Source organism: Elgaria multicarinata, chromosome 4, assembly GCF_023053635.1.
Source record: "Elgaria multicarinata webbii isolate HBS135686 ecotype San Diego chromosome 4, rElgMul1.1.pri, whole genome shotgun sequence".
In the NCBI taxonomy this organism is placed as follows: domain Eukaryota; kingdom Metazoa; phylum Chordata; class Lepidosauria; order Squamata; family Anguidae; genus Elgaria; species Elgaria multicarinata.
In genome coordinates, this window is record NC_086174.1 from 26,512,340 (window position 1) to 26,537,958 (window position 25,619).

A 25,619-nucleotide genomic window follows, 5' to 3' on the forward strand; every position below is an offset into this window, starting at 1 on the left:
TTTTGTATTTGTCCCTGGTAAATCACTGTCCCTGCTCTATCTTTGGGGGAGATATTTGGGATGCCTCTTTTAAAAAAATGTGTGAGAGAGAGGGAGGGAGGGGGAGCACATTCAGGATTTAGTCCCCTATTCTGTCTGTCTAGACGTAACTGAGTGGGAGAAGTGCATATTTAAACTAGTCACTAGACTCTAATGCATATAGTGATAAATGCATGCAGATGGGACTCACAATACCAGCACACTACTTCTCTTCCATCTTCTCTGCCACCCAAATGACCAATCCACTTCATAAATATTGCTGAATAAGCTTGAGCCAAGGCATTCTATAAGTATAATAGGATCCATTGCAAGATTAAATATGTTAAAGGTGTGGGTGTTTTTTTTTTTAAAGGAAACTACTATGGTCATTTTACTGACATAGTCCTGTGGTAGATAGACGATTGCAAAGTAAAAGAAGACAACATCCATCAGGGGGAGAAGAAGGATTGTAGGTGCACAGGCAGTGCTCTTGGTATATGAGAGTAAATGTTGTAAATACACATGTGTCTCCTATTTTATCACTGAAATGCTGGAGAGAATGCCTGTGTGATTGAGGGTGCAATCCTATCAATTGCACCCTTGGTGATTGGACGCTTCCAAACTCGGCGTCCAATCATCCTGTTCAGGGAGGGAGGAGCAGTGGAGGTGATCTTTGTCTCTCCATCTTCCTGCCCTGCAGATTTCACTAGCAAGAGTGCTTTGGAGGGGGCGAGATAAGGAGGCTGGCAGAGGCTCAGTATAGTTTGTATCCTGGCCCCTCTGGACTCCTCCCTGTCCACATCCGCCTTTCCTCTCTTTGAGATCTGGCCTCAGAGAGGCAGCTGGCAGAGTTATTTCTGTGCTGGTTGCGAGGGGTCAGGGATCTCCAACTCCCCCTTCCAAGGTCTGAGTACTGTCTCCGACCTCGTTGGGGAAATCCAGCCCAGGGACCATAGGATTGCTCTCTTAGAAAAGCTGGAGACGAGAAAACTCAGAAATATTCCCTTGTACTTGGATCATACTTATATCGATATTCATGGATTTCATTACTGGTACGCCACCTGAAACAGTATGCTTTGGAGCTTCTGAATGCTGTGGTACTTGGGTTTGTGATGTGAGTCGTGGGGGAGGGGGTAATACCTGCCAAGCAAGGAGAAGAAGAGGTGTGCCTACATGCTTTCCAAATATGTGGATCCTAGTGGATCCAATTAATGGCAAGCAAGGTGCCAGTATATATTCCTGCTTAGCTTTTAAGGCATTTTGCATGCCTATCTAGCAGCTATTTTATCATATGGAAGACAAAAAGGCAGCACCAGCAACCAATGCACAGGTAATAACTAGAACAAAGAGTAGTGCATCTGATGAAACTGATGGTGTACGCAAAAGGATATGCCAGAATAAAATTGATATTAATCTTTAAAGTGCCACAAAACTCTTTGTTGTTTTTACTGCAACAGACCAGCACGTCTACCCCTCAGACATTAGCTTAAGATTGACCAAGGTATGGGAAGAGAACAGGTTTGATCAGGAGTAGCAAAAATCAAAGGCTAATTGGTAGGAGAAGGTATATAATGAGAACACCATAATGGTTAGTCAACGGCTTTACTGAAGACATAGTTTTTGAGATTGGGTTTGAGGAAGTTGCTTATGAATGATAAGGCTGCAAAAGCCATACAGAGAGTGGCATAGCAGAAGGCAGAAACATTGGATATAACAGGAAGTTACAGTTTCTTTTGGATGCCAAAACTGTTCTGCAATGGTCCTAATTTCATAGAAGAAATAAATCTTGAGAACAAACACACATCTTGGTTTATGTTTCCTCTTACTATTTAATGTTCAGTGAACTAGGAAACCAGTTTCTGTTTTTTGTGGTCAATTTGTTACTTAAAACTGTCATTCCTCGTAGCTTATCCATGTACACTCACCATTTTGGGTTTCTAACTTTTGATGAGGAAACTACAAATCTCAGTTTCAGGATGGTCTTGTTAGTGTTTTTAGAAAATGATGCTCATGCAGTCCGGATGGCACAGCTGAAAGAAGACACTGTTATTTTCAAAAGTCAAGCTAAAGCCTACCATGATTCACAGAAACACATTTGTTCTTTTTCCAAGTATGCTGAGCAAATATGGATCTTATTTACACATCCATCAACAAGTTGTCGTTTTAGTTAGTTATTTTTATTTTTTTAAAATGGGTGTTTAGAAGACATTACTCTTTTTGAAAAACTATTACACTCCAAGGAGGGTATATGAACCTTTTAATTTTGAGTAAGTTTTTATGTGACTATGGGCTGGTGCAGACATCACATGTGACTAGGGTTTAAGAATGGGGTCTTGTGAACTTTTGTTGTCTCCCTTCCCATCTGTAAATTTACAGCAGCCCCCTCTAACCAGATTTGATGTTCTATGTGAGGATTGCCAAAACCAGAGAGAATCAGAACAGTAGAGTTGGAAAGGGCCTATAAGGCCATCCAATCCAACCCCCTGATCAGTGAATCCATCTCAAAGCATACCTGACAGATGGCTGCCTCTTGAATGCCTCTAGTGTGGGAGAGCCTACGACCTCCCAAGATCATTGGTTCCATTGTTGTCCTGCTCTAACAGTCAGGAAGTTTTTCCTGATGTCCAGCTGGAAACTGGTTTCCTATAACTTCAGCCCATTGTTCCGTGTCCTGCACTCTGGGATGATCAAGAAAAGATCCTGGCCCTCCTCTGAGTGACAACCTTTCAAGTATTTGAAGAGTGCTATCATGTCTCCCCTCAGCCTTCTCTTCTCCAGGGTAAACATGCCCAGTTATTTCAGTCTCTCCTCATATGGCTTTTTTCCCCAGACGCCTGATCATTCTTGTTGCCCTCCTTTGAACCTCCTCCAGCTTCTCTGCATCCTTCTTGAAGTGTGGTGCCCAGAACTGGATGCAATACTCAAGATGAGGCCTAAATTCTCTTTGAGAACCTGAACAGAAAGAACAGATCTATTTAATGTTACAACCAGCACACTGTTGCTATACCATGGTTACACTGCGTGCTTGATTTGGGCCTCAGTAATGTTGATGAACTGATATTACTTCCAATATAGAAGAGACTAGCAGGATATAATGGGGACATACCTCCCTGGGATTTTACTTATTTCTGGATTGGTACTTCGGCACAGACAAACAAGTATGAGAAGCAGTTCCTGATTGCTTCCCCCATAAGGTATTATGGTTTGTGTAGTTTTCTACTTCTGTTGCAGTCTATGCCATCTAGGATGCTTACTTTGGAGATTTAGTGGCAGATGTTGAAATTTTCATACTTCCTCCTGGTTTAAGACCTTAAGAATTACAACTCTTATATAAGATAAAATATGAACTTCAAGATGCAGTACTTAAGGCCGATTTTTGAATGAATCACATTGTATCATTCATGCTACACTTTATGTTTTCTTTCATATTCAGATGTGCACACCCTTTAAAACACAGGTGAGGGTTGGTCCACTCATCACTTACATGTGGAGGATTTGTGTAAAAATGCATGCACCCTTCCTGCTTGGTAAGGTGCGTGTATATTTTGTACAGGATTGTGCATGTCCGAGTATGAAAATGAAGTGAAGCTGCCCTTTGTGGGCCTTATGAGAGTTCCTATTTATCCAAATATAACTCCTATAATTTTTGTTGGAGAAAAGACATCATATTAGTACAAATAATCCCAAATAACTTCATAAAAGCTACTGTACTGAGACAAACTTGCTTTACACAAATGATGTGCTCAGAGTGGCTGTCCTGGTAAATATACTGCATTTTTGTTTCTAGTGTAAGTTATCTTGCTGTTGATATTTATTTATTTATTACATTTTTATACCGCCCAATAGCCGAAGCTCTCTGGGCGGTTCACAAAAATTAAAACCATAATAAAACAACCAACAGGTTAAAAGCACAAATACAAAATACAGTATAAAAAGCACAACCAGGATAAAAACTTGATGTGATACAAGGCTGCCTTTATACTTTTTCATATTATGGAAAGTGAATGCTGGTGAAAAGTATGCAATCTGCTCAATGAAGTGTGTGCTAGTGGAAGACACAGTACAGTGACTAAGGATGTATCTTTAGACTTCACCCCAGAGCCAACAAGCTCTTTCTGTACAAGTTGTAGAGGGTCATTCTGCAGGTGGCTAGGTTCTTTTCCCCATAGAGTTGTTTCTGAGCAAAGCCAAAAACTGAGGAACTGGATATTTGGAAAATATTATCACAGCAGTCTGCACTTTTTTTTCAGGTTTTTCACTTGCTGCATTCCTACTTGGACTCCAAACACAGGGCTAATTCAGACTTTCTGCAAGGCCTGAGCAACATCATCACTTGTATTGAAGCCAAGCTGTGGTTGGCTAAGAGGTAGGTTAAAAACTTGAACTTATCACAGGTTGATAATGGATTGTATGGTTGAAATTTTTATGTGGGCAAATGACATAATCCTAGTCTGTATAATTAAGAATTTTTATTTCTATCAGCAAACCATTTTTTTGAGCTTCTTCCTTCAAAGTATGGGGGAAAGTATTACGGTCATGAACTTTTGCTGTTTTTCAAAACACTTCTTTCCTACTGCCATGTCAAATAGTTGATTCTCATTCATATGAATGAAGATGTGTGTTTGGTTCTTCCTTTTTTATAAATTCAAATACAAGGGCAAACTTCTCTTTCAGAAGTCAGGGGAGGATGAAATTCCAGTACTTGGAAGAGCCAAAGTAGATTGAAGTATGACAGCTAACAGATATGACAGTTTTAGAATGCAGTCCTATAGCCGCCTTGTTCTTGGTAGAAACACAGAGCTTAAATAAATAACTTAAACTAATGGACTAACTAAAACTAACAAGCTAACTAACCAACATACATTGATTTGTATGTTGTCTTCTAAGCGCCCTGTTGGATACTTCCCCTAAATTCAGCTAAATACTATGGGTATGAATCAGAAATGTTCATGTGTAGCAATAGTCTAGGTACCTTTTGGCTCCACATGAATGTTTGTCCTGTTCTTTGTGATCTGTACATACATATTCTGTTGCAGTTTACAAACTTACTACCAATAAATATTCAACATGACAACTAAAGCATAAATTGCTCTTGATCACTGTCATTAGAGGAAGAAAATTCTAAACATTCACAGGGGTCTTCAGTATGACCAATGTCATATTTTTACTCATTGATGTATTAGAATTTAATGTTGTTACATCAGACTATTGCTGTATTAACTTAAACTTCATCTCAGGGGTTTCATTCTCCTAGACGGATTTATGATTAATGCAAAAGCATGTATTTAATTTTTCAATTAAGTTCTTTCCAGATGTTTGTAAGTTTAGTAAGAAAATGAATGTTTGTGCTAGGACTTGCAGGTCTTCAGCTTTTTTATGGGCTGTCCCACATTTCCCCACTGTAAATCACCTCCAGGTGTTTTGGAATAGAGTGTTTCCTCTTGACTTTCCATGTTCCTTGGATTTGTTCATCAGTCTATGGAATGATGCTTGATCAAGGAATAGATTGTTCTCCTTCATGGTCTCCAGGGCGTTCTAAGGAAAAGATGGATCAGAAATCCTAATAATTGATTCCGCAGATTTTTGAAATTTGTAGAAAGCTGACTATTATATAAATGTTCAGACAATTTGGGGTGCAATCCTATGTTGGCTGGCTGAGGAATGCTAGGAGTTGTAGGACTTTTTTCTGTCTAAACATGCATAGGATTGAGCCCTTCCTTGGGAATCTTGATAAATTCTTCCTTGTAGATATACAAGCCTCCCAATCCCAGATCCTCCATGCAGTTTCTGTTTCATGTTCCTATTTGAGCCACACTTTGTTTCTAATAATATGCATGCTAGGAGGGAGGTTCCTAAATGTAGGGCATTTTGTGAGGAAAAGGACCACCTAAGCAAATTTAGGAACTGGAATTTCTGCCACATTTTTGTACAAGAGCACAGTTGGATTTGGAAAAAGTGGTTTTATCATGGAAAGATTGTGGATTTACTGGAGGAGATTGTTTTGCTGTATTTAGTATGGCTTTTTTGTTGTACCGTTTGGCACATACTGAATACTGTCTGCAGGTAATCCTAGGATTACTTAGAAATGTAGTGTAGAGATGTAGGCATTGACTGGCTACATAATGTTTCTATGAGCTAGGTTTGACAGGATTTAGGATTGTGCTATCAGTTTATTCCAAGAAAAATTACATAGAAAACCAAATCCAATATAACTTCTCACATGTATGTATTTATGGAATTTCCTCAGAAAGTTATCATGTGATGCCATTTTTCTTTATGGGTTTTTCCATGTTATTTGTGCTCCTGGGTTTGTTATGCTAGAATGTCTCTGTGTTTTGCTGACAGTATTTTGCTGCAGTGCAACAGGCGCCATCCTTGACAGTGTTTCAGTGTCTATTAAATCATAGATTTGCTGATTTTATTATTTAAAATATTTATAGGCCGCCTGTTAGGGCAGGAGCATACAATAATAAAATGTATATAATACATTCTAATAATTTTAATACCTAAATTAGTAGATTTTTTTGCTTGTATTTTGTTTTTTATTATTGTTTTAATGAGTTTTGTACACTGTCCTGAGATTTGTTAATGAAGGACAATATATAAATACTTTAAATATAATACTAATATACTATTTTAAATATAAAAATATTGGGTCTTGTTGTTGTTGTATTAAGGAATACTTTTTGTTCCTGCTCTTCCCACTTCCTATGCTTAATTTTCTTATGGAATATTCTAATTGTATTAGAGGCAACACTCTTAAAAGCAGATTCACTTCCCTCCGCTCCTCTTACACAGTTTTTCTCCTCTTCGGCTACTTAGTGTGAGGGTGGGTTGCAGCTTTAATGTCATTGAACTGTATCATCTTTTGGAAAGTGATGTCTGCCAGCCCTGGCTGGGGGATGCTGGGAAATGTAGGGCTTTTTTCTGTCAAAATTTGCATAGGATTGTACCCTTAGCTGCAGCAGTGCCACATTCAGGCAAAATGGGCCCTGGTAGTATGAGAGAAAAACGGCCTTCACCAGGGAAGAGAGGTCCTATATGAAAATAGTTGCACCAGTAGGGCTGGCAAGCAGCGTCCAGGCTCAGAGGTATATCTGGACAATATTTGTTCAATAGATGGCAATATAGCTGTGTAATATATACATTTAAACTCTCGACCTAGCAGAAGGGTGTGGTCCTTAATATGAGTTCCTGCATTAGATTCATCTTGTGTCTGCATCCCAGTGAAAAGTGTGTAACTGTCCATCTTCAGGCTAAAAGCATGCAAATAATTCATCAGCCTCTGCAAGGTTCATGTGCGTGTGTGTGTAAAAACTGGAGACCATTAAGATACTGCCAGGACCAGTTTTGTATGACTATTAAAACAGGCACCACGCCACAAAAATTATGACTTCCTATGGGCCTGGCACTTAATGATGTGCATCTTTTCTGTGAGCAAATATTTACATTCACTAAATAGTCCACTCTTGTTTTGCTTTTCAGTATTTCACTTTCCTGGCTAGCACAACTATAACATCCATGAAGTGAAGGATATGTAACATTGCTCACAAATTGGTGTTCACAAACTGTTCTTTTCTGTGCATAATAAAATTCCAATAGAATACTTGCTTTGTATTACAAACAAGAGCTTTAAGACAACATGGAGCACATTAACATTGAGACTGAAAATAGGCTTATTCTGGATAAAAGTTAACATGTAGCTAGGCCTTTGTGGTCTGTATTTAGTTAATCTCACTTTTTCACTAAAAACAGTGCTAAAGGCAAAGGACCTCATGTTTGGGTTTCCTTTTAAAACTGTTTAATAGAATGTAAAAATTAGCTTTATCTGAAGCTTTTTCTTAGCAGACCATAATTTTAACTTGGTTAGATCATATTATAAGAGAAGGACTTTACAGAAGGACTTTTATGAATCTGTGAGTTCTCCTCCTCCTCTTTCTCTTCTTCTTTTACATAAGTTAATGCCAAAATAATGGGCATGTACAGATTATATTCTACTCAAGGACAAAGTGGGAATAATTGGGAAAATAAGGGGTTATGTGCATCTTCCCCACCCACTTAACCACACATAGAATCCAGTGTTTAAACCATGCTGGATCTGTGTGTATGATCTTCCCTAAATGCAGTTTGTCCATCTTTTGAATCATTGGGTCAAGCAGTTCCAGTATACACATAAACACAGACAATAAAAAAGAAGATATGAACAATGTCAACAACCATACAAAAAGATTATAAAATACACGAAAACCAGCAGAAAACAATACAAACAACAGTCTAAACCAATTCAAAATAAAACTGGCAAAAATAAAAAGTGTTAACTACCCTTCTAAAAGGTCTACTTAGATTTGGTAGCATCCTTCAGCAGAGAATTCAACTTCTTCTTCATGGTCTCTGTGCATCACACATATGGGCCCTGCAAAACTTCTGTAGCTGAGGGTTGTTGTTTTTTTATCAGAAACCTTCCCCCACCAGTGTGCATACTCCAATGGTTCCCGCCTATTCTCTCAGTTCTTTGACAACCGCCATTGTGGCAGCTCACATGACAGGATTTCTGGTCAATTTTTTTTTTAATGCGCTGAGATTTCCCCCCCCCCTTCAAACTTCTTTCTTTTATTCTAACTTCCTATCTACTTTCTTAACTTCATTTATTCATTTTTGTTTCTTTTTGGTTTTCCTGCAATCTTTGATTGCCTCTTTTTGTTGTTGTTTATTCGTTCAGTCGTTTCCGACTCTTCGTGACTTCATGGACCAGCCCACGCCAGAGCTTTCTGTCGGCTGACGCCACCCCCAGCTCCCCCAAGGTCAAGTCTGTCACCTCCAGAATATCATCCATCCATCTTGCCCTTGGTCGGCCCCTCTTCCTTTTGCCTTCCACTTTCCCTAGCATCAGCCTCTTCTCCAGGGTATCCTGTCTTCTCATTATGTGGCCAAAGTACTTCAGTTTTGCCTTTAATACCATTCCCTCAAGTGAGCAGTCTGGCTTTATTTCCTGCAGTATGGACTGGTTTGATCTTCTTGCAGTCCAAGGCACTCTCAGAATTTTCCTCCAACACCCCAGTTCAAAAGCATCTATCTTCCTTCGCTCAGCTTTCCTTATGGTCCAGCTCTCGCAGCCACAGGTTTCTACGGGGAATACCATTGCTTTAACTATGCGGACCTTTGTTGTCAGTGTGGTGTCTCTGCTCATAACTATTTTATCAAGATTTGTCATTGCTCTCCTCCCAAGAAGTAAACGTCTTCTGATTTCCTGGCTGCAGTCAGCGTCTGACTATATTCAGTAAAGTATCACCTCAACAATTTTGGCTCTAATATGTTAGAAAGTAAGAAGAGCATAGATTAAAAAAAGAACTGTCACCCATTCTGTGCTTTAAGTCACAGAAATGCTTCTGCAAGTAACTCTTGTGTCTAGTAATCTTGGACAATTATTTCACAGTAGAAAGCTACATGAAGAAATATTGGTGTATAATAAACAGTAGATAAGCCAAAATTTTGGACTTTGTAAACAATTTTATCTACAAGCAAAACTTGAAAAACAATATTTGGGGGAGGTCTGTTTGTTTTCTTCAATGCATTTTGGACTGACTTGGCCCAACAGTAGGCAAAAGCTGTGCAAACAATATCGTAATTCTTTCAACATCATATTCTTACATCATGTATCAACTGGTGTTGGAAACCAAGTAAATCTGGTGTTGAATTATGGGTTTAAGAGACAATTTAAAACTGTCATTGATTTTGTTTCTAGGCAAAATCCTTGTTTGGTGACTCGAGCGACATACCTTGATGTCCTTGCTCTGCTGAATAATTACCTTGGGAAATACAGAATAAAAGGTAAGTTTGAGCAAATGTATCAGTTTCCTGCCAGCAAGAGAACTTTGAGACCAGTACTCTGATGGGTGGAACAGATTCACTATTATTATTATTATTATTATTTATTTATATAGCACCATCAATGAACATGGTGCTGTACAGAGTAAAACATCGAAGGTCTGGGCGGAGCCTCTGTTTCTGTCAGTTGGTGTTGTGGGCCTTGCTGAGGGAGTTTAGTGTCACTGTTCTAAGAAGTTTTAGTAATAAAAGAATCCAGCAATGAAAAGACTCTGATGTTATTGCCTGGTAGTCTAAAGGCAAGTGGCAGGCTGAGCAGGTAAGCTCACCCGTATGGTCCCTATGCCTGAGGGATACTACATGGGCTTCTCTTCCTAATAAAACACCTACATTGAGAAAAAACAGCCTTCTCAGGTTTGATGAAGACAAAGCAAAGACAATCTTATGCTGAAGCTCAAAAGTGTCATAAAAAGTAGGGGAGGAAGACAATGTGATTTAAATGTATGTGAAAGAAGGACTTAGGAAAACAAAACTCACAACTCCCTCTCCCCAGCAATGTCAATAAATAAAACAAGTGAAGGACACTGTCTGGGCTGTCTCCATTTCTTGGCCCAATTCTAGCACACGCACACAAATTGTGCTGGGAAAAGAGAAGTTTGTACTTTCCTTGACAACAACCTAAACCTCTTTAGGCCAGGATCATATTTCGAGATCTGCTTCTGGATCTTACTGAACCTTTAATAACAAAGCACCTTCCAATAATTTTAATGCTAAGAGAAACAGTTACAGTCACCTCTGGGTTGTTTTTTTTAAAATCATCCCTCAGAGTCTATATAATGTAGTTTGTCAACCTCCTCAATTCGGAATGGCAGTGAGCACATTATCAATGTTATATAGGTATTAAGTAATAGTAGGAATAATATCCTGGGTAGACTGATATATCTACTCAGTTCTATTCAAAATACTGTATGACTGGGATCACTTCCAAGAGGACAAGGAGGATAATTTTATTTCTACATCTGTTGCAAAGCTTGTTTTAGATTATATAACCCAACAGATGCAGAGGTGACAGAGTGATGGAGAGTTCAAGTCCTTTCCCCAACTCCAACCAACACAGGGCCACTCAAATGATCCACAAATACTTGTTGGGTCCACCACTCTCCTCCTCCTGTACCCGCATTCCCTACTTTCTTGTCTGTTATGGAAATGATTACCATGAGAGTAGCCACAACTCCTTTTACAGCATATCCCTGTCCCTTGCTTGCTCTGAACTGAGTACTGCTGCCAGGCCCTGAGAAAGAGGCAAAGACTACTCTCAGTCCAGAAGCAGCATGCAGTCTAGCAGGACGGGTAGTGATACTGTATTAAGTTCTACTTTCCATGTAGAGAGAACCAAAGAACTGCAAACTACCTCCAGTTTTATTGTGCTGTTTGCTTTTAACATTTCTCGTAATTTAACTGTTATATTCCTTTGGGTGTATTTCGAACAAGGATTATATTGTTTATAAAGATGTTTCTTGAAACTAAGTAGGATGTGTTTGTTCATATGAAAACAAATTAAAATGAAACTGTTTCTGGATGTTTTTTGTGTGAAAGCTTCTGAGAAGTACTGCGCAGAAGTTCCAGGCTACTGAGTGAGCTTAATCAGCACAAAATGGAATTCAGCATAATGAGACTGTTAACTGGTTAAATGTGGACTACGTCTGATTAATTATACCTGCCATAGAGAAGCTCTAACTACAAAAATATTTCCCAAATTTGCCTGTCTTGTGCTTTTGTAGCTTACCGTCATCACTGATATAATTTGTCTTTTAAAAGAAAAAACTCTCTTTAAAGCAGAGGTGAGCAAGCTCCAAAGGTAGGGAGGCCAAACTACCCCCCCCCCAAAAGCCCACTGGGGGCCTCACCCCATCCTACGACTGCTGAAATTGACACTGCAGCTGCAAAATTGAGGTGAAACAAGGCCCGGAGCCTGTGCCTTATTTCCAGGAGAATCACATTTCAGGGAGCACGATTCTACTTTGGACTAAAGATTTTTTTTGTGTAGCTGAGTAGAATTTATACAACAGCACAGTGAAGAGAGATTTTTTACATCCACTAAGAGTGATGATTATTTAATACTTAACATTATATAGCATTTAGCAGAAATATTTATTTATTTGAAATATTAATATGTTGCCCTTCATTACAAATCACAAAATGAATTCAAAGAACAATAAAAGATGAAAGCAACAGCAAAAGAAAAGTTTACATCCATTATTGCCTAACTCAATTTGATTCATCACATTTGCCAGTCCCTCATGATGTCTGTAGGAACACTTGTTTTCGAAACCCTTGCCAAATGCATTATTTTTCTTACAGGCAAGAAAGCAAAAGTCATCACTTCCAAATAAAATATTATTCTTAGCTCCATTCTTCCCAGAAAAAGGATAAGGAAAGATACCTTTTGCTTAAAAGCAAAAATGTAATGTGTCTTAGGGCCTAGAAAAACAGAAGATAAAATTACACTGTCTGCATTTTTCCCATCATTTGTTTATAAATATTCTAAAGTGGTATATTAAGTTCTCCACTGCACAGCCATGTTTTCGTTAAAAACAATGTCCAGTGTTCCTACCTAAGGAGTAAATCATAGAAACATAGAATAGTAGAGCTGTAGAGCTCTACAGTAGAGCTGTAAGGCCATTGAGTCCAACCCCCTGCTCAATGCAGGAATTCACATTAAAGCATACCTGACAGATAGCTGTCCAGCTGCCTCTTGAAGGCCTCTAGTGTGGGAGAGCCCACAACCTCCCTAGGTCATTAGTTCCTGCTCTAACAGTCAGGATATTTTTCCTGATGTCCAGCCGGAATCTGGCTTTCTGTTACTTGAGGCCATTATTCCATGTATTGTTCATTTTTATTAATTAGAATGCATGATTCTTAACGTGATATTCTGCCAACTGTGATAAATATTTTTCAGTTGTATTTCTGTTTTATCTTAATCACTAATATGTTTCTTTGGCCGATTGTTGAGAATGGTAGTGAAAAATGTAATTGTTTGTTTAAATGTTAACCCAATCTGAGCTGTATATCATTTTAATAATGAATTTGTAGTCCTTGCTCTCAAAATAAGTTAAATATTACTTTAAAAAGCATTCTCACAAGTTGTCATGAAAACTAGGAATACTTAAATAGCAAAATCATGAAAAACAGTTAAAAGGGCTGATATTTATATACCCTATGGCTTTAATCATGCAACAAGAATAAATATCAGAACCAATGCTGATGAAATGTTTAACTTAAAATCTCTTAAGAAGTGTGGCCAAAAAAAATAAGAGTATAGAAACATTGGTAGCTCATGTACATTTGCTTTTATTGTGTGGTCTAATTTGGTTAAATTTAACCACATATATATGAACAAATTGAAAATAAATTCTTTCAGTTATGTCATATTTTGAGAGCAAACATGTTCTTTGATAGATATGGTCCAATTAGCTTTTATACAAAAGGTCAACCCTCGTTTACGCTTGTGAAAGCTTACGGCTAAGTGTATTTAAAAGTGGTGACTTTTGCCGTGATGTATGAGGGCAAAACGTACATCTTCAGTAAAATTGCCGTTTCATTTAAATATATTTTATCAGACTCTTTCCACCCCCACACTTCTGCATCACAATAGTTTTTTCTATCACCATTTCCTTTCAAAGTTGGGAGCAGTGAGAAATTGGCTTTCAACATTGTCACGATTGGGCCCAGGCTCCCTGGTTTGGTTTCTGACACTGATTCAGATTTGGAGCCAGAGCCAGAAAAGGCCCAGACGGGACAGGGGACAGAGTAGGAAATTCCCCAAGTCTCTCCAGGAATCATTGAAGACATTTCCCTGGGGCTTATTGAGCAGGAGGGCCAGATTCAGGGAAGCCTCTCTCTCCCCCCACCCCCCATCAGGGGGAGGAAGTGCAGGAATGGATAGATGCCAGAGCACACCGCCGAGTTAAGTGGAGAGAGCTGAGAGGAAGTGGGATGCATTCCGCCAGATCAGCTGCCCATTAGCGGTTGGGTCGGGACAATCCTCTCTGAAGGGAAGAGCCCAGAAAAAGCCTGTCGGCCACAATGGGAGACTCATCATTTAGTTGAAAGGCAACTGCCTGGCTTTTAGTAGCTCCCTTAACAGAAGCTGTATTTAATTAGGCCCAGAGGACAGCGCCCAGCCAAGAGTTTATAGATTGCACAGTGAGTCTCCGTTGCCTCACTACTCAGCGGGAGGGTTTGGAATTCCTGACAAACATCTTGTACATGTACTTTACAAGACGTAGATTCCCGCTCCCGGCTTACATGGGAATGGCTTTGAACAAGAGGGAGCAACTGCCATATTGTGACCTTTTTGATTAGATTCTACACTAGCCCCCATCTAACTTTGGAGTTATTCAGATGAGCATTTTACCGCATGCTACCTGCTGCCCACTCACATTTTTTTGCACATCCTTTGGTCGACCCCATCCGCCTCCTGCGCGCCTCTCACTTCTTCTTGTCTTCTTTCTGTAGACCCCCCCAAAATCTGACTTTTGGAGGAGGGAAACAGAATGCGCCGCAATTTCCTGCTGTGTGCAGGAAAACCGGCACACTAAAACCAGCCCCTGAATGGGCCATGTGGTCTTTGTTTACTTCCCCTTTCTTCCCAGGGACAGAAGCAGGGGCAGAGAAGCAATGGTAGGGAACTGTAATTTTCCTCTGTCTAATGACGTTCTTTGTAAGACTTCCTATTTATAATCTTTAAAATATTCTGTTGCATATATGCTGCCCACTGCTGTGTGTGTGTGTGTATCTGTAGATTGGACATTAATCCAGCATTGTAGAAGAGAACTAGAACAGAGGCCAAAACTAGATCCTATATAGGAAAACTTTGACTGGATCTCCTGACATCTTTTTCAAATCTTAAAAGCCAGCTGCAGGAAGGAAGAAAACTGGATTGAAGCAGAAGTGCTGTGGGAGGAGCGTCAAAACCCTTCCCCAAGCCATTTTTTCTGATCAGAATCTCAATCCATCAATGAAGCTGACAACATCACTAAAGGAAAAAGATGGGGTTACCTGTCTTTTTCCAGCAGTGGAGCTAACAGCTTTAAGGGGGCAATTTCAACTGGAAAAATGGTGCTGGAAGAAAAAGAGAAAGATCAGTGTCCTGGCCACAAACCAGTTGGGGCTGTCCCCCTCCAGTTGCTTCTAAGCTTTGAAAAAGGTGGCGGGAGAGCTAGTCACATTTAAATTTTTATTTTACAAACAAACAACCCCCTAACGATTATTATCAATCCATTGGTTATGTAAATATGGATAGTATAAAAAGATAAGAAGAAAAGTTGATTAATACAACTTCTGGGGGAAGGTAGCTAAAGAAAAGAAAAAGATAATTTTTCAGAACTCCCACATCTCATCTAGTTTGGCCCTCAGACTGACTCTTAAAACCAGTCATCAATGGGAGAAGGCAAGATAGGAAGAAGCTGTCATAGCCAGTAGCTCCCCTCCTTATGGTTGGCATAGTGGTTTCAGTGGCTGTAACACTAAACCGTTGCTGCTCAGGAAAAAAGTGCCTCTGCATCTGTTTGCTGTAGGATCACCCACCCACAACCTATAACATCACACCCACCTTTTATGTGTCTCTTGTACCCCACCCCAGGGGGGCAGCACTGGCTCATATTTTTGAGAACCACAACTTTAATCTACTTTACTATCTTGGCTTGGATACTCTTTAAAGAAAACTGAACATCTAGTAGCTTCTTCCTTAATGGGAGTTTTACATTCTCTGGTCTCATGTTTAAACCCCTCTAGCATTTTTTGGCTCCCCACCCCAAAAAAACACACATTTGGAAATGGATGTGGAAAAAGTTCTATCCAAGGCACCCACCCACTCTTGGCTACTGAACGAAAGAACAACCGGAATATATATTTCATCTCTTTATAACTATCCTCATTTTTACATAGCAGCTTCTAGTCTCAGAAGAGTAGTCAATGAATCCAGCAGATTAAAGTTCTCTGTCAATATTTAGATTGTAACTGAATGATATTATTGAACATAGTACATCAATTTATTTTTAGATGGTGCATCTTTTAAAAAACTCAGTTGGGCATTTGGAAGATTGCGTATTAATTTGGCAGCACAAAATTGAAGAGGGTTGTTAACAGTTTTACATCAGTTTAAGCATTTCATTTCTACTACCAGGCACAGTTTCTATCACAGATTTTGAGCAGATTGTTGCACGACTAGCCTTTTTTAGTCCTGTGGAGTACATTAGAACATGATTGGCAAATCTTTGGCAGCAAGAGCCTGTGGCATCTTGGATGTAGCAGAACAGCCCCAAGTCCTGGATGTGACGTAGTCAAGCCTGCTTCTCCCATGCTGTCTACTCTGTTACACATGGGAGCCTGCATATGTACTGTAGAAGGCAACTTCATTGGTCTTCATTTTATAAAATGCTTGCCAGAAGGCATTCTAATCCCATCACTGCATTAAAATATGTGCTACTTTAAACTTCACCTAAAATGCCAAATATCAGACAGCTGTTGCTATGTAAATGAAATATAGTTCACCTACAGTAGGGTCATCTTTATACTAAATGTCTAGAGAGTTTTTAATTTAGAAATGTCTCTGCATTTTGTTGAAGGAGAACAGATAATAGATAAAACTATATTAAGTCCTCAGATCAAAGCATTTCTTGAAGAAAATGTTTCATTTGCCATATACTAAAAATAACTAGGCCAACATATCTTACTTTAATATCAAAACGTCTAGCAAGTACTTCGGATCTAATTTAAGAATAGTAGTTCTTAACTCTTGATAACAAAGATGGCTTGCATTCTTGGGCAGCTGCAATGGATTTTATTTTGGAAAAGAGAATGTCTTGTTTATGTACATATAAACGTAACACTTTAAATAATTGGAGTGCCATACATTATACCTCCTCCTCTTCCTCCTCCTCCTCCTCCTTCTTCTTCTTCTGTCTATATTTATCAACATCCTGTTATTTCTGGGTTTTGTTTTAATAAAATTGTAGGAGTAAAATGCCAGTCTGTTGTTGTGGCTTATGTCAAGGACAGTAAAGTATATAAACCATTAACAGTGCAATCTTGTACAAGTCTATTCAGAAGTGAGCTCTATTCAGTTCAGTGGGGCTTACTTCCAGGTTAGTGTGTGTAGGACTGAAGCCTTGGCTTGAATACGTACGCATTTGAGCAGCTGGTTTAACCAATTTGTAGGTTACATCCCTGGTTATATATTCTTTATTTTTATTTTAAATTGAAGTGATTTTTTAATGTAGCACCCATAGGTAAGAGGGTATAATAATGCATTGCACTCACTGTTGTACTGTATTCTGGTGGCAAGTACTGAAAGGATTGTAACAAAAACAGGGCCACTGAGAAATGACAAAGAGGTAGCTGTAGATACAAAAGTACAAAAACATCTTTACAAAAAGATTCCGGAAAACTCCTGAAAAACGTTCACTGAGGATTGGGCATGCTAAGTAGCTCTGCAATGTTGACTGTTAGTTGCTAAAGAAAAAAAGAACAGTGGGAGGAGGATAGAAAATCCTGATTGAGATTCTAACAGCTTGTAGTATCCCAGATGAAGGCATCACTTGACTCATAAGACAGTTGAACAGGAATGCTCGTTGGTGGAATAGGATCTTTTCTAATGGCCTGAATTTGCACAAATTCACACTTGCAAAAATGCATGAATCCTCCCAAATTGTGCAAATTCCCCCCAAATGTCCATTTATATGGTTTGGCTTGTGGGAGAAATGCACATTTTACATATTATTTTATGTTTTTTTCTATGACTAAATTTGCGTAAAATTCCTGAAAGTAAAAAAAATCCAGCCTGCACTTATTTGATTGCGTTGCGGATTTCTCTGACATCCCTACTTAGTATTACTTTTAATAAACCTATCCTTCCTTGTCTGTAATTCAGCCTTCCCCAGCTGTGTGCCCTCCAGATGTTTTGGACTAAAACTCTCATCCACCAAATCAGTATAGACAATGGTCAAGGATGATGAGAGCTGTAGTCCAAAACAAGGAGTAATCTGGTTATCACAAATAATAATATATTTTTTTAGTTTTAACAATTTTATTATTTTCTACAGAAATCAAAGCAAAGCAAAAGGGGAAAAGGAGAAAAAGAAATAATAAATCAATGAAAAAAATGTAGGGATTTTTCATTGAAAAGCCTACTCTGTACGCTCGCTTCATTCCAGTGGGAAAACAGTTTCCAAAATGGTTTGGAATCTGAGTGATTTAATTCTTTATTAGAGATCAGCAGTTTCTGAGAATTCGTCTAATTTTCCTCACCATCATCATTGGTACAAAGAAATGGCAAAGTTGTTGTTTTTACGCTTTGCTTATTATTAAGCTACTATGAGGATATTGTGTCCATTCGCCACAGTAACCCATCTGAGGTGCAAGTATGTCAGCCTTCCTGTCCTTTCATATGATAGATGGCAGCGGCCTGAGATCAGGCTTTTCCCCCTGCAAACTTTAGAAAACCTACCCACAAAAGCTTAGGAAGCCACCATCATTGCTGTCTTTTCGAAAAGACTGTAAACCCTTCCTGTTTATCCAACTGAGGATATAAATATTCTGCGGCTGTTCATCTTATATGTGCTTCTGTTGTGAGTTATAATTTATTTATGTTCATACTTTATAGTCTTTAGTCTAAACCGCTTTGAGCTTTGTGGAAAATCAGTATTGAAATGTATAAATAAATAAATAACAATGGTAGGAATAATGCATAAGAACATAAGCCCTGATGGATCAAACCAAAAGTCCATATAGTTTTCAACAATAGCCACCTAGATGATTTAATCGTCAGATGTTGATTTAATCCTATACTGTCTAAGCATAATTTTTGTTGAGTTGCTGGTTGATAATCACCTTCCTACTGGAAGCAGCCTAGCCACCCACCCCAATTTGAATCAGTAACAATTTTCCTTGGAAAGGATCTACCTTCTGACCAAGCCCAAATTATCAGTGTGTATGATCTGGATTTTTTTTTTAACTTTCCTTCCTATTCCTGTTCCATCTTTCTTCATCCTGGTATAGGGAAAATGTTCAATGGCTGGTCCTTCTCACAGCATAGTTTTCTCTGTAAATAGAAGTGCCTCTTTAATTCAACTTAAGAACAGAGCCAGACATTTACTTTGGAAATTAATGTGTGTATTGATTTAATAAAAAGTTATGACATTGGCCAAGGGAAAGAGTTTGTTTTAAGTTAGGTAGAAAAAATAAATATGTAAATGGAGTTGGGAAAGATTTGTAAAAACATGACTACTTTTCACTCATTTGAGATGGGATTCTTATTTTTCTGGGAAGTAATTTTTAAAGAAAATGTAGAATATAAGGGAAAATCAGAAACGTTTGGCTGTGGCTTGAGATGATACTAAGATGTGTAAACAGTAATCCAGAGATTTGTAAGAACATTTATGTTTGCTTAATTTCCCCACCCGCCCCCACAACCGAAGAGATCATGAGTGGGAGGGGGGGAAAGGAGGGTAAGCAATAGCAGGTGTAGATGTTGAAATCAGAACTCAAGCTACCCAGGTGAGCTGCTGGATTCTGGTATTTCTCATCTCCTTCCCCTTTCCAGTAGTCTTCTACACATCTTTTGGGCAATCCACATCTGAGCTATTGGATTTAAGAATTTCCAGTCCCCTGCTTGTTTGAGGCATCCAAACCACATGAAGACTCTAGATGTGGGGGTTTCCAGCATACTTCTGTAGCAGCCTCTCCTGTGCATATAGTGTGGGCAGTGTATCCTAGGCATCTGCTTCCTTATAGTGTTTGACCTATTCTAGATTGGAACAATAATTGTATCAACTGGTCCCATGGCTAAGTGTAATTGTCTTCCGTTGCCTGTTTGTTACTTGAAACACAAAAAATAGGTTCAGATGAATCCGGAGCAGCTTTTAAAATTAAAATGTGTAATTCTGAAAAAATAATGATCGCTCATGGACATTGGTAAAATGTAGTTTGGTGCTCAGTGTCCCAAAGTTTGAAATACCTTTGGTGGTTGAATTATGTGAATTCATGACATCCAATTCTCCCATTGAAATCAGTGGAACTTAACTGTGCTTAAATTTGTTCGGGTTGTGTTTTAAGTATTTTAATAACCTAAGATAATCTTCCCTTTTCCTTCTTCATCCCACTAACCTATTTCATTTCATTTCAGGAACACAGTTGCTCAGATTTTGGAAGAAAATAGACACAATTACCTCTGACTCCGAACTGGCAACGGGTATCAGCTATTCCCCTGCAGTGCCTGGACTTGCTCAATATCTCCAAAGCAGCACCAAACTTTTCATATCTATGTGTTCAATAACTGCAGATCCCGAATTTGCAAATCGAAGTTTACTTGCCAAAGAGAAAATACTGGATCCTTGTTTGTCAGTTGCACATCTGCTACATTCTGAGTTCTATGAAGTGCGTTTTTTGATCTTGGACGCAATCCTGCTGTGGTTGCATCAAGTGAATTCTAAACATGTGATGGAAGAAGGAAAAAAAGTTCTGTTGTGTCTACTGTCTGGCTTGGAGGAGATCCTTCTTAGGATAGCTGTAAAGGAAAAGCATCCAGAATGTTTTTGCAAGGTGACATTACATTTTTGAAAATTGTCTCCAGAGGCAATAAAAGGACAATAATTTCAGATAACATGGTTGCAGCTGTTTTTTTTTTCCTTTAGGTGACTTTTGTTGTTCTTTCTATAATAGGTACTAGAGGCTCTATACTACATGGATCTCAAAAATGTGCTTCCAAAGACAGAAGATACTATAAAAATGACTCCAAGAGATTTCTTGCATTGGGTTATGAATATTGCAGATGGTTCTGACAGGTATACTCCCTTGTCTTTTCAATATTTTGCTAGTCTCTAGAAGTTTACTGATTGCAGACTTCCCAGTGAAAATATTATTTTGATAAGAATTTGTTTTTGCTATCTTGTTAAGCCTCAAATATTGCCATATATTTTATAATGCACTTCTATGGTTTTTTAAATATGCATTGCCTTGATGAGGTACTACATTGGTACAGGTGAGATACTGAAGCTGAGAAATAATGACTTCTCTAAATGCATCCCAGTAGTTCTTAAGAGCAAGTATGCTCTATCATTCTGTTCCCGTAGCGGCCAACCAGATGCCTCTGAGAAGCCCACAAGCCGAACATAAATGCAGTCCTGGCCTCCTGCTCATGTTCTCCAGCAACAATTATTGAGAGGTATACTTCCTGTGACTGTGGAGGAAATATATAGCCATATGACTAGTACCTGGTGGTGGTGGTTGCAGAAACCACAAGGTTCAGTTAGACCCTTATTCAGCTTGGACTGATTTGGAGGCTGCGCTCTTTAACTCTCCTTTGACTTCCAATTTGGAAATTGAAATCTTCATGTCTCCCATTAACTATAATTGGAAATCAACAAATGGCTATAATTTTCGGGGGCAAATAACTGCAGGTGTTTCTGTGCTGTGTACCTTTAAAGTTTGGTTTCTTTTTTAAAAAAATAAACCACCAGTAACTTTTTAAATATTAGAACCTGGCATCATCCCATGAAGCTGATTGGTGGAAGATTCAGGACAGCTAAAAGGAAGGACTTCTTCACACAGTGCATAGTTAAAAATATGGAATTTGCTACCACAGGATTTAGTGTTGGACACCAATTTGAATAGCTGTAAAAAGGAGTTGGACAAATTCATGGAGGGTAATGCTGTCAATGGCTACTAGTCCTGATGGCTAGATGCCACCTACAGAACTGGGGAACATGGGCAGGAGGGTGCTGTTGCACTTATGTCTTGCTTGTGGGTTTCCTTGCATAGCTGGTTGGCCACTGTGAAGAGAGTGCTGGACTAGATGGACCTTTTGTCTGATCCATTATGGCTCTTATGTTCTTAGAGCTACTGTTCATTGTGTTATAATTATATGCTTTGTGTTGTCAACCACTTTGAAGACATGGCACAGTTTTCACAGGAAGGTGATGTTGCACTCAAGTCCTGCTTGTGGAGTTGCCATATGCAGTTGGTTGGCCACTGTGTGAACAAAATGGTCAACCTGATTGATCCTTGGTCTGATCCAACACAGATCTTCTTATGTTTTTAACCTCATCATCCCAATGAAAAATAATTCTTCATCTGGTTGTACATTCATATTGAAAGCAGCCATAACAGATTGAACTACTTTAAATTTCATCCTGGTTTAACTTCAGGATACAGAAACAAGTGCGGAATAGTTATTTGGCTGCTAAACCGATTGCCAATTGACTTGGACATCAAAGCCGCAGCATTAAGTATTTCACATTTAACTCTGTTTGTTAACCTCTATTTTTGCAGCATTGAAATTCAAAGTATATCCCTTAAGTTTGCCTCAAAGTTGGTCATCCATCTTGTACAAAATTGGCAGGCGGTAAGAGAATTTCATTTACCAATAATGTTTGCATTATATTTGCTGTGATTAAAAAAAATAAGAAACAGCTTTCTGTGGAATGACCTTTAAACACTTTCTTCATTTTGATGAACCCATGAAGTTAGTCACTTCATATATGCCGAACTTGAGATTATGACTGCAGCCTTCAAGCCCTTAAGATACTATATTGAAGATGATCAATAGGACTGCTCCAGTGTTAATTTTCAGAGAACTTTAGTGGAGAGGTCCAGTGCAGATTTATGTGCACTCTTCAGTTTTCATTTTTATTCCTTTAAAATATTTGAGACCCTGTTTGTTTTTTTAAATCAAAACTAAACCAGTGCTTTGAGTTTCCTTTTCTGTAAAAATGTCTTATTCTATAGAAGCTGAATGTCTTTTTTAAGTCAAAGTGCCACTGAAAAACAAGTTTCAGTGTAGTGTTTACTGTTCTTGTGCACTTTAGCTGTCAATTCTAGAAGTCCATTAACGTAGATGTTAGATCATAATCGGAGCTGTGTATTGCATGATTCTGAGAGTTAGTTGGTTGCTATTTCACTTCAGGCTTCTAATGCCAGTATTAATTTTCTTATAGGAGATGAAATCAGAGCTAAAACAATGGGTTGAAAAAGTTGCTTCTTGTTGTGGAGATGAACAGCAAACAGATCTCAGGTTGGCCGCTGCAGAGATTCTTGTGAGTGTTACGCCGTTTTTCCTGACCAGTCAGAAGCTTCTCTTGGGTAAGTAATTAGGCAGAATTAAGCAGTATGGGCACAAATAAATCAATGTTAAGCATTTCTGATTTTCACTGATTTTGGTATGCAAATAAAGTACATGCTAAACACCAACATAAAAGTCAGAATTTGTTCTTAATTTTGGTTGTGTGGGTTTCTGTTTATATACAAGTCTTTGGAAACAGGAAGAGAAGCTATGGTAAATCCTAGAGTCTTGTGCATAGGGGAAGGACCATCGTTTTGAAGAGTTATAGGAAAAGACCATTTTGCATGGGCAGATCTGCTCCCTTTTTTGAGAATGGATCAATCTGCATGTGTTGGCTGTGATTTCGGTAACAGCACCTTATAGTATTACATAGAGGTAGCCCTTTATCCTGTGCAGTAAAGTCTGAACTACTCTAGCCATTGAGATGAAAATCAAACGAGAATGCATTCTAGCAACCTATGATGTGCAGAAAAGCTTCTGAGGGGAAGTCTATTCTGCTTTAAAAATAAAACAAAATACTGTATTTTTTTTATAGTTCCAAGCAATGTTTGTTTGTTTATTGTTGTTGTTTAAACACCCCTAACATCCTTTTTTGTAAATACTCAGGTCTGTCCGATACGCTACTCCTTTGGAAATGTGTTGTTCAGCTATTGCAGAGCGAAGAGCAGGTAGTAAGAGAGACAGCAGCTGATGTTATAAGAGTGGCCAAGTCTCAAGAAAATATGTTTAGGAACGAAGGTATGAAATTCTTCTTACCCATCGATTATCAGAAATTGTAACAAGGTTTCAGTACAAATAGCAGGGTGTTCTGGTTTGTGGGTTCTATCTCATGCTGAAGATGGAAGGCAGGTCTCACAAGTGATCTTTTCCTTTTCCTTGTGCCCTTCCCCCAAATTATATTCAGAAAGTATGGGGCCCTCCAGAACAGTGGGAGCTGCAAAGGAAGGGTTTGAATTGCTCAGACTCAGACAGCGGGATCTTGTGCCAGCGGAGCAACCGCTGAAGCAAGATTGCTCTGTCCAGTTTGGGATGATTCTTTCCTTGCAGTGCAGTCCCCACTATCCAGTGACCCTCTGGAGAAGGTTTCCATGGGATCCATGGGGCAGCAGCGGGAGAAGGGAAAGAGATCCGTTGTGAAAGCTGCCTTCTGTGCCCGCAACCATTGGATGCAAAACAATATGTGACATCTGACTCTACAGAAGAAAGCTCATATCGATCCTATTTGTTCCTCCTCAGTTGCTTTTATGTAAGTGTGGGGAAAGGATCAACGGGGAAGGGTAACGACAGTGAATCTCAACTTCATAGCTAATAACCACGGAGCTACTGATAGTTCAAACAAAAAAAATGAAGGAAAGAAGGTGCTTCTTTTTATTCAGCCAAGTTCCACTGTTGGAAATATTTGCGAGTGGTCGGTTTTCATGTGTGTTTTTGTCATGGTGTAGTTCTGCACGTGTGCATCATTTTAGAACTTTTATCATTTTATTTTACTTTTGGGAGCATGGAACACTTAAGGCCAGTACAGGTATTGCTCTACCTGACGATAGGGGATTGGAAACAGGCCATGAGTTTATGTGCTCCTTGACATAGCCATGCTTCAGTCAACTACTTTGCCTAGGTTTGTTGCCTCTGACTTTTGAAGCTGGTATGAAACCAAAAACGGAACTGCTTATTTGACCCAAGTTTTTGAATTCTCAGACTACTTGGAGCCCTTCCTATAGTTCTTCTTATGTCACCTAATTTTCAATGACACCAAGACTAATGCGGACTTCTTTTCCAGGAATAATATATTTTCCCTTGCTGCTCTAAAATGTATCAGTCCTCTCACATTTTGGAATTCCCAGTGCCTGCTGCATCCCCATTACTCTAGTGCTGCGGCTGTTGTCAATCATTTGCTTGTTTTTATTCATTGTCAACATTTTGTACAGTCTCTGCTTCCAAAGCTGGATATAAAAGCAGTATTAGGTTGTTGTTTTTTCTTCCTGTTCAGACATTTTATTGAGCACAAGTTATTTTCTTCTCTCTCCCTCACTGAATTAGGATTCTTGTGGCAACATTATTTACTAGACCTGTATGTGATATTATAGGCAGTGACTAGTATCAGATCATCTTAGTTGTTAATGACTAATGCCCAATCCTTACAGATGGGATAAACCTGAGTCTGGGCTGTACCATCAGGCTCCGAGTGTAGGGCTTCCATAGTTGAATGCACCTTCATTCAAAATGCATATGTATAGGTTTTTGTTTTGTTTTTAATAGACATACAATTATGTGTGACCCAACCTGTAGTCTGACAGGTTTACCGTCTTGGTGTGAACTAGCTGTAGGCTATCTTTTTTAGAGGATAAATTGGGCTTGCATCAACATACTGAACATACTATATGTATTGATGCAAGCCCATTTTATCCGCCTACCTTCAATTTTTCAGAAAAAAAATCTATGTAACTTGCTCTTCTTTAGTGTTTAACCAGAATATTATTTCTGCCTTTGTACTATTGATTCACTGCCTAAATTAATATGATTTCTGAGCAGCTAGTACGGGAACAGTGATTAACTTGTTGGTCTTTGCATAATGGCTATAGAGCAAAGAGATTGGATGCCACGGTCACAAAGCCAAAGAAAAGGGGGCACTTTGTTGCTTGTGTAAGCAGTAAATATG

General features: G+C 38.8%; 1 protein-coding gene across 1 annotated transcript in view; it reads left to right on the plus strand.

The window, feature by feature from the left end:
• Positions 1 to 25,619, plus strand: part of THADA (THADA armadillo repeat containing) — a 173,912-nt gene that overhangs the window by 124,587 nt on the left and 23,706 nt on the right. The window contains exons 29-35 of the mRNA XM_063123991.1: positions 4,269 to 4,384; positions 9,761 to 9,846; positions 20,030 to 20,445; positions 20,566 to 20,687; positions 22,174 to 22,246; positions 22,839 to 22,983; positions 23,570 to 23,701. Of these exons, the coding sequence (XP_062980061.1) occupies positions 4,269 to 4,384; positions 9,761 to 9,846; positions 20,030 to 20,445; positions 20,566 to 20,687; positions 22,174 to 22,246; positions 22,839 to 22,983; positions 23,570 to 23,701 (1,090 nt within the window). The remainder of the gene's footprint in view (positions 1 to 4,268; positions 4,385 to 9,760; positions 9,847 to 20,029; positions 20,446 to 20,565; positions 20,688 to 22,173; positions 22,247 to 22,838; positions 22,984 to 23,569; positions 23,702 to 25,619) is intronic.